This window comes from Orussus abietinus, unplaced genomic scaffold, assembly GCF_000612105.2.
Source record: "Orussus abietinus isolate OABI.00-Male unplaced genomic scaffold, Oabi_2.0 scaffold256, whole genome shotgun sequence".
Classification (NCBI taxonomy): Eukaryota; Metazoa; Arthropoda; class Insecta; order Hymenoptera; family Orussidae; genus Orussus; species Orussus abietinus.
In genome coordinates, this window is record NW_019394401.1 from 102,384 (window position 1) to 111,804 (window position 9,421).

General features: G+C 45.3%; 1 protein-coding gene across 6 annotated transcripts in view; it reads left to right on the top strand.

Moving 5' to 3' along the window:
- Nucleotides 1-9,421, top strand: part of LOC105701092 (microtubule-associated protein futsch) — a 110,833-nt gene that overhangs the window by 95,379 nt on the left and 6,033 nt on the right. For 5 of the 6 annotated variants that reach the window (XM_023432158.1, XM_023432160.1, XM_023432159.1 and 2 more), the window contains 11 exons: nucleotides 319-521; nucleotides 1,017-1,215; nucleotides 1,401-1,499; nucleotides 1,752-1,891; nucleotides 2,089-2,161; nucleotides 2,834-2,869; nucleotides 3,463-3,604; nucleotides 3,699-3,804; nucleotides 4,891-4,923; nucleotides 8,680-8,729; nucleotides 8,798-8,967. In XM_023432158.1, the coding sequence (XP_023287926.1) occupies nucleotides 319-521; nucleotides 1,017-1,215; nucleotides 1,401-1,499; nucleotides 1,752-1,891; nucleotides 2,089-2,161; nucleotides 2,834-2,869; nucleotides 3,463-3,604; nucleotides 3,699-3,804; nucleotides 4,891-4,923; nucleotides 8,680-8,729; nucleotides 8,798-8,967 (1,251 nt within the window). The remainder of the gene's footprint in view (nucleotides 1-318; nucleotides 522-1,016; nucleotides 1,216-1,400; nucleotides 1,500-1,751; nucleotides 1,892-2,088; nucleotides 2,162-2,833; nucleotides 2,870-3,462; nucleotides 3,605-3,698; nucleotides 3,805-4,890; nucleotides 4,924-8,679; nucleotides 8,730-8,797; nucleotides 8,968-9,421) is intronic. The other variant, XM_023432162.1, reaches the window with a different exon arrangement.

A 9,421-nucleotide genomic window follows, 5' to 3' on the forward strand; every position in this document is an offset into this window, starting at 1 on the left:
AGAATCCCTATGAGGAGTCTTACAAAGAAGCTTACGCTCGTAATGGCTGGCGGCGTTATAAAAGTAGAGAGAGTTTGCAAGAAATCAGGCTGGAAGTATCAAAATCCAGATTTGAAAAATTGCCTGGTAAAAGGATCATTGCTCTTGGAAGCTGAAAGGCGATTTCGCAGCTCGGCATGAAAAATGTTAAAAGACCCTCTCGGGTCGATGGAGGGAATGGGCCCTAATAATTCTGGCAAAGGGAGGAAAGCACCCCTCACATTCCTGACAGGAATCAAGGAAGGTCTCGAATAAACGGGAAATTGATGCTGTCAACAGGAGTGTGGTCTCCAGGAAGCGAACCTCCACCACCACCGAAGGTACCCAGCCCGGATCGTGGCAAGGACGAAAAGGATGCTGCGATCCCGCCCGTCTGGACCCCCTCGAGCGCAGGAGCGAGTCCTGTGCCCGAAAGGAAGGAATTCCGTCCTGTGCCCTTCGAGAGCCCGATCCTAGGCCGGAAGAAAAAACCGGAACCACAGGTAAATTAGACATTCCGATAACCGGGATAATTAAACTGATTCCAGAATGTTATCCTTTAACCCTTTCGTTACCTTGGACAAGATATCTCGCGACCCAATACTGGCTGATTAACGCTTTTGACGAGATATCTCGCGATCCGGTAGTAGCGGATTAACGCTTTTGACGATAATCTAGCTTCCTAGCACCAATATTTTCACATTCTAGATGAATATATTTTATAACTAATTTTATTCGTATAGCTAAAAGGAAGAAATAAATACAGCTACTACCGGATCGCGAGATATCTCGTCAAAAGCGTTGATCGGCTACTACCGGGTCGCGAGATGTCTCGTCAATAGCGTTGATCGGCCAGTTTCGGGTCGCGAGATATCTCGTCAAAAGCGTTAATCGGCCAGTATTGGGTCGCGAGATATCTCGTCCAAGGTAACGAAAGGGTTAAAAAATTCCAAATCGTTCAACTTTTGCACCCATGATTGCGTTATCATCTGTTTCAGTCTTCCTCGGAGGAGACGACAGTTCCTTGGAAGGAGGAGGGAGAAAAAAAGGAAAGCTCTCATACCGTCTCCCAAAACGTCACGTCTCGAATCGTCACCTCGCTCTCTGCACCCCCTCAAGGGCTGAACACCCTCGCAGGTGCCCCCCGATTGCCCAGAGCCCAAAATCCTACGATCACTTTATTACAAAAAGCAAGAGGTGAGCGTCTTTAATAGTACGAATTTTATTATTAATTTTAAAACTCGTAGGATAATATCAAATTCAGGCGCCAAACTCTTCCAAGACCGCGTATCATTCCCCGCCTCGATGAAAACTCTTGAATTACAAGTTTGTCGTGCTTGTCACATTTTTAATGAATTATTATTTTACTTTTTCTCATTTAGAGGGACAATTACCGAAAGGTGCGGCCTACTTGGACGAGAACGAGAGTGCCTCTCGTAACAGTAGCGACAGCAAGCCTCTGATCAGCCCTGGAGAAGTCGGTAAGTGCGGTTCCCACTTATCTTTAACCCTTTTACGCCTTTTTTACACATATTACCCTTTGAGAGCGCGGGAAACCGAGGGTGGTTCGCGACTTTCGCGATTTTACGAGCGACCCTTGCAAATGCAAGCCCGTCACGCGACCGGGTGATAACTCGACGGCGACACTTTGCAAATTGATGTCACGAGTGCGCCATTTCGTGATAAGAGCTCCCCGAGAGCCACGGAGTCGATCCTAATGCGAATTCGATCAGTCTACACGGTGAAGAGAGAGTACGAGAGCGAACCGGAAGTCGAGACCCAGCCGCCGAAGAAGATGGCCGATCTGGGACCAAGGAAACTCGAGGGCATTGGCCCCATCACCAAGGAGGGCATTCCCCTCGTCCTGAGATCGGTATGTCCTTATCATTCCTTCACAATGTTATATAACATATGCATATAAATTTGACGTACTACTCGTAACAGAATAATCTGCCAAATTTTCTGATCTTCTGGGTCTTATCCAAAGAGAGCACTTGCACAAAAGTTGCATATTTTCGACGCCCCTTCTCGCAATTTTTATTAGAACCGGATTAAAGAATCTCTTTTCAGGAAGTCAAGGAGAACAACCAGGCTAAGTGGTACAAGAAAATGTACGATTCCCTGCATCGTTCCGACAAGGACGGTTCGTATTTCTTTTTGCGTAATTTGATGCTCGAGATTTTCGCGTTACATTGAAGTTGCCAGGATCCGGTTGTTATTTTCGCTTGAATTTATCCGATATTAGTTTGGTATGACCTTAATACGCGAATATTGCTCTCGGTAAGGTGGCTGCTCCATTGTGTCGACGTAACATGTTTACGGCCCTCTAAAACCGCCGTATTAGGGCGGCCTTCCTGTGATCCAGAGATTTTGGGCATCAGGTTGACATTTAACCATATTAAAATCAACGTCGGATTCAATCTCGTCGTTACCACCTCGACGCTGTCGATGAAGGTGACGCCTTTACGTCGACGATAAATTGTAACACTCGGAGGACGTAAATGGCCCGCGAGTTAAACTCGGTTTAACGGCTGCAGTTAAAGCAGCCGGTGAAGGTTTACGGCTCGTCGAAATCTCACACGGACGAGCCCCGCAATGTTATCGGATTTTCCTTCTTTATTTCTAAACTGTGCAACGATTTTCTTCCTGCCTACAGCCTGATGATAAAATTAGAAAGTGATGGCTGAATGTGAAAAAGAAAAGTGGAAGATAGAGTTTTCGTTCCTTACTTTTATTTTTTGTTTCCGTATAACGAAAGGGCGTCGGTCGATTTTCGGAAAGGTGTTATTAATTAACAAGATGTTACTTTTTGCAGATGATTACATAACCATCCGGTACAAGCCACGGAGAGGTGAATATCTTCTTAAAGTACAGCATCTTTGAGAGTCGAGGTTCCCCTGCAAGGCAGCCTGCTAATTTTAACAGTTATTAACAAGCGACTAATTGCTTTCGTGTAATGGTATTTTCAGCACGACAGTAGTCTAACCACAGGAATGGTCGGACCAGCCATATGTTAATGGATGCACTTCGCCACCCGAAGTGCAATGGCTCCGATAATATTAACTATTAACTTTGACATTGTTACATCGTTTTAACGTGGAGATTGTTGCGAACCCCCTCTAATGTACGCTAACTATTGTAAATATAAATCTGCCAAACGCGGTATGTTTTGTTTTCACTCGCACCCGCAATAAAGAAATTCACTCGGGTCGAATAAATAAAATTCGGCTCAAGTGAATATTTTAGTACAATTATGTTTCTTCGAGGCAATAACTCGTAGAATTTATAGACTTTAACTACGGAATTAACTGTCTCGGGCATCTTGACACGTGGCAGTCGAAATAAATTCCAGCGATTTGCTTTTCGAAATTCTTTGCTACTTTTAAGCTTAGAGAATATTTCGTCCTTCGGAATTAATGTCAGAGATTTACTTTGTTCGTCAAGGAGCAAGACACGGCTACGGAAGTTCCAGCGGATATCTCAGCGAACCTGAACCTCGTTATTCCGAAAGATCAGCAACTCTTGACAGTCGGCGACGTCCACGAAACAAGGAAAATGACTTCTCCGCGTCAACTATGCCCAGAAAGTGAGAATATAGTTTCTGACCCGAGAATCTAATATCCAGCCTGAATAGATAACGCTCCTATTTTAATAATTTCACATTTTCTCTTCAATTTTAGAAATGGGCCCCTAAAGTATTCCTCGGACTCGTATCGCAATCAGCCAGGTCGAATCGAAGATTACGAACCAGGACGGTCGTCGATCGCCGAAAAGGAGACCAAAGAGGTAAATTGAGTCAATAGATATTACAAATCGATGAGTAGCCGATAGAGGAAACAACTGTTCGAGCTAGAGATCAAATTAACGCAATTTTATTTTATGTTACCGCCTTATGAAAACTTTGTTGAGGAAAGATAGATCCGGGATATTATCTCTACATAAATATATTTCCAATGTTCTTCTCAAGTGAGCATAAATTATACTTTCGTCGGGCGATCAAATTTTAGGGGGCTTTATTTCTCGCATCTCGACCCTCATTTTCAAAGTGTATCATTGTTCAACACTTGTCCGAATGTGTCCCAGTATTTATCGTAACCCTATGATGTACGTAATTGTTCAGAAAATTTAAATCCCGAGTTACCTGCGAGTAGTGAGGTCTAATTAATAGTTGATGGGTAAAGAGTGCGCTATTATCGGATAGCTCTAATAGACTTAATTAATAATTGAATTTGAATTACCGAAAGGCGCGTAACCGAAGCGTCGACAGTGACTCCAACATGATAGTTTCAAATGGCTTTGCTTCTAGCCAACATCTAACACTTGGACAAAAAGGAAGGTAACCGCTGATTCGACGAAAGAAAAAAAAAGGAATATACATACATATATACACATATATATAAAGCGAAGCTTTTCAAGTTTCGTTGCGCTTTTATACATTTAATACGCTGCCACGAAGTACGAACTCGTTTTACCGACAGTGACGGAAGTACTTTCTTCTTACATTCTGTATGTTTTCTTTCTCTTATTCACCCTTTTCGTTTTCCCGAGGACAGACTGGAAACGCGTGACGATGCTTCGACGCGAGGCCATTCGGTTTTTAAATTTTGGTTAGCTTCCCTAGAGTTGCTTGTAGTTGTTCCCAATATTAGAGATTCAGTTACTTTTCATCCGTCCTTGACCGTCAAACCAACTTCTACATTCATACATTTCTGGCGTTCAATTTTCACCGTCGACGAAAGGATTGGATGAAAAGTACCTACCAAGTAGAACCCCGTCCACCTTTTTTTAATCTCGTTAACGTTAATTTATATTTACATGTCCCGGTAGACCTCACGCATAGTATAACGCAATTGTTTACTTCTATTTTTCTAGTGGTGGGACGAGGTCATGGACATATTTGACGGGGTACGCCATTTTCATACTAAGCATCATTAATTAAGATCATGCTCTCACTTTATAGAATAAGATAAGTCCCAGTCGGGCTTCTTTTGAAAATTCTGCAAAATGGAAACGAGGAAACGTGAACGTTTGATAAATAAAATATTCACCGTCGCTCCACAAGATGTGAATAAAATATTGGTAACCGATCGAGCCATTTTGAATTCTCAAAAGGAGTCAACGGGACCCGCCGAAGTCTGTTCACGTAATCACAGAATTGGCTTTAAACTCACACCTAGTAAGTGATTTCCACCCGCCTGGATCTTCGGCTCTCTCTCTCACCCTGTTTCTCTCACCTATGGTAAATAACTCACGTGTTGGTAGTTTCGTGTCTTCGAGCACTCACCCACACACGCGTCTCGCCCAAAGATCCCGTCTTCCAAGAGACAAACCATAACCACCATCTTCAGCGCCTCTAAAACCACTCCCACCCACGTCCCATTCTCGTCTTCGAGCGTAAAAAATGGCAAGTCCCCTCAAATTTTCAAAATTCTCTGCACCACCCCGACCACCACCACCTCGAAGCGAGACCCACCCAGAGAGTGGTCGGCGTTAACGAAGTTCCCTCGCTCTGTGTTGCTGTGTCCTTGTGGGGTGGCGAGGGCAGTGGTTGGACGAGAACGGACGGCCCCGAGGCAACGGGCTCGAGGAGCGGCTCCAGCAGCACCGAAATCAGGAGCAGCAGCAACAGCAGCGATACCAGCAACGCCTGATCTCGCAGTCCTCTAGAGCCCTGAGCCTCTCCTACAGGCCGGACAACCCCCGCAGTGTAAGGCTACCATCGTTAGAGGGTGGCCGGGGGGTCTCGAGCCCGACCTTGGCCTTGGCAGCGGCCTTGGCCTCGAGCCGGGGGCCCCAGGGCCCCGAAGAGGGGGCCCGACCGAGTCTGGCCCCGGGTCAGGGTCGCCGGTCGCCGCTCGACGCGCCCCCCGGCCTTGGGGTGGGTCAGGGTCGCCGATCGCCGCTCGACGCGCTCTCGACCTCGACCTCGAGGACCCGCTCGACCCCGAAGAGCGAGAGGGCCGCGCGGGCCAGCAGGCGGCACGCGAGCGACGACGACGCGACCTCGGCCGCGACCACCTCCACCACCCCCAATTCCGGCATCATCAAACCCCTGCGCGCCGACCTCTACGGCATGCTGGAAGGGAAGTCCAAGAGTTTCGTCCTGCCGGACCGATACCTCCACCGGTCCGTGCCGACCGCCGGTCCCCGGTCGGCGGGCTCGGCCGATCGCGGGGACCGACCCTTCACGCCAGAGCCCGACAATCGCGAGCACCGACACCGTCGCCAACATCGTCTTCCACCTTCTTCTTCCACCTCTTCTTCTTCATCCAGCACTAATCATACCATTCTGCCACCGGCACGCTCACCTTCTGCTCGGCCTCCTTCACGGGTTAGAGGTTTCTCCACTGGTAGAGTGCACGTTCCATTTATATTCTATCTCTTTCCCGGCTTTCTAGGTCCATCCCTCCGTTCCGTTGACCATCCGACGGAGTTCTGGTCGCTTTCGCCCACTTCGTCGTATCGGAAATGTGTGGAAGAATTGGCTCTCTTTAAGGAGTTTACTCGGGTTGTTTTGTTTTTTTTATTTTCGATCGTTATTCAGCGAGAGTATGTGTATATCTGATAAAGTGTGATCGAACGGGCAATGGGCAAATTTATGATATAACGAAGTGAGGTTAGAAAGACCCGAGTTCCGTTTGAGGGGGCTGGTTCTCCATCGAATTCTCGCGTGGATCAAGAGTTTCGAGATATCTTTAAGCTTTTTGACCGGGACTCTTTATCTATGCCGAAGAGACGAAGGAGCGTCGCATCGCGGAATGAATTGTTTCCCCTGAATCTTGTAAATAGAGGGTCACTCGTTATCCAGCGGACCTCCACCCTTTCTGTTTGCGCTCTCTTCTTCGCGGTCGTCGGTGCAACCCGAGGACCGCCTTCGTCGTTGTCGTTGTCATTGTCGTTGTCGTTAGTGTCACTCGGCTTGTCATCCTTAATGTTCCCGTTCATCTTCGTCCCTCTCGCTTCCGGTTTCCGGCTTTTATCGGCGCTTTCCATGGATAATCCGTAGCGGCTACGTTTAGACTTGTGCACGGCTTTGTCGCAGTTTTCCAAAGCGCTGTGAAACTCGTTCGTTAATGTGTCGGGATTCGCACCTGCGTTCGTAGATACGCTTTCGTCAAACCTGTTTCGAATTACCATTTATGCGTGATATCGATCCATCTCGAGTTTCTACGTTCGCAATTGTAGCCACGTGCCCTCTGTCGAAGCCCATTGCCGCTCATGTCGACTGTGTGAACTTGAAATCCAGTTTGAGGCACAAACAAAATTAACAGGCTTATTGGAATGTTTCTGTGATGTAGACGTTTGTGTCACGTTGAGTTTTCTTTGTCACATTTTTTTGTTACAAAAACCAGAGCTGTTCAAATAGACAAAAAAATTCCGAAATCGTGGAAATTTGGATTTTTCGACTCTAATGGCTTCTCTTACGTTAGGGAAATTCAGAGCCTCCCAGAACCTCAAAAACGTAAAAATGTTAATTTTCAAGATTTTATTTTCCACACTTTACGCTTCTCACGGTGGCTTGCATTAATTTGCGCAAGTAAATCGCGGGGAGTGCTTATGCTCAGAATTTTTTGGGACCGATAGAAGTAGTCCTTGGCAGTGAACATAATTAAAGTTCTTAAAAACGTTAAAATCTTCTTCTTAACTATTTTTATGATTTTTTTTTTCCGTGGCTCAAGGTTCCGGCAGGAGCTTGAGTTAATTTTTGGGCGTACCCTGGGGATAGTACTTGAATTCAGAATTTTTTAAACCGATAGGGGTTGGCCTTGATAGCTAGGAAAATTCAGAGTCTCCCAGAACCTCAAAAACGTTAAAATGTTCATTTTCAAGATTTTATTTTCCACACTTTACGCTTCTCGCGGTGGCTTGCATTAATTTGCGCAAGTAAATCGCGGGGAGTACTTATGCTCAGAATTTGTTGGGACCGATAGAAATAGTCCTTTGCAGTGAATAAAATTAAAGTCTTTAAAACCGTTAAAATCTTCTTCTTAACTATTTCTATGATTTTTTTTCCGTGCCTCAAGGTTCCGGCAGGAGCTTGAGTTAATTTTTGGGCGTACCCTGGGGATAGTACTTGAACTCAGAATTTTTTTAAACCGATAGGGGTTGGCCTTGACAGCTAGGAAAATTCAGAGTCTCCCAGAACCTCAAAACCTTAAAATGGTCATTTTCGGAATTTGTTTTTTTTAACAGCTCTGGTTTTTGTAAAGAAAACGGCACAAACAAAACTCAACATGGCACAAACGTCTACATCACAGAAACATTCCAATAAGCCTGTTAATTTTGTTTGTGTGTCAAACTGGATTCTAGGTTCACGCGGCCGCCCATGTCTGAATTTGTCAAGAAATTGCATTTGCATTAAACTCACCTATACTAAATTAACGCAACGAAAGTATACATCAAGTATCAAAACACTCAGCTCATTTTTTGCCGTTACTTCGAAACCTCCATGGTCAAATCGCGTATTCATTGTTCTTCGTTTCTTTTCAATTTAATATCCATGGGGCGGAAGGATCGATTATTAATTAATATACCCAGCATAATGGTGATTGAATTCGGCACTTGTATCGCATGTTCTCTAAGTCACTGCTAGGAAAAGGGTCGAAAGTGCACGTACGAGGACAGGAATAATAATGGATACCTGTAATTTCCTTTTTGCAGCCTTTCGAGCATCATCGATCCTTGCATGCGATTAAGCCGTATATGACTCAGTAAGTATAGTAGAGCGGACTCTGGGTCTTGTTCCTTCATGTAAAATATTAACCGATCTTTTCCAAAGGGCCCTGAAGGAGTCTGGATACGAGAGCGATTCGACCCTCGTGTTTCGTCGTCGGGACGATGTAAGTCCATTAAGCCCTCTGGAACAGAGATTGGCTTACAAGACTGTACAGAAAGGTGGCGACGTACCTCTTCACGGACTCCGCAAACCAGCCCCAGAGCGACCGAAAGGTGAGAAAAAGAGACTTTTTTCGTCCATCCCTGCCATTCGACGTGGAATCGGTGCATTCGCAATATCAAGAAACGAAGTCATTCGCCCAATAAAAAAAAAATACATATTAACTACAAATTTGTACGAGTTCCTCCGAAGCTGCAGAATTTCCATCGAATTCATGATAATGCGAATTGCCCTTGAAACGTTACATCGTTTCTCCTCGCGAGAATTTCACTCTCTCTTGACGCTCTCTTCAACTTCTTCCTGGGATAATTGTTTCGATCTCTTGTAATAATTACATTAAGCCGTATTAACCCGGTGCTACAGTTCAAAGGTTGGTATTCGTTAATGCTTCCGCATGCTCCTAAGTCCCTAGGTAGATTGGACGTAGAATTACATCGTCGAGGTACAGAATTTCATTCGCTTTCGGTACAATACATGACATAGCTGTACCTCGAGGATCTTAGACAA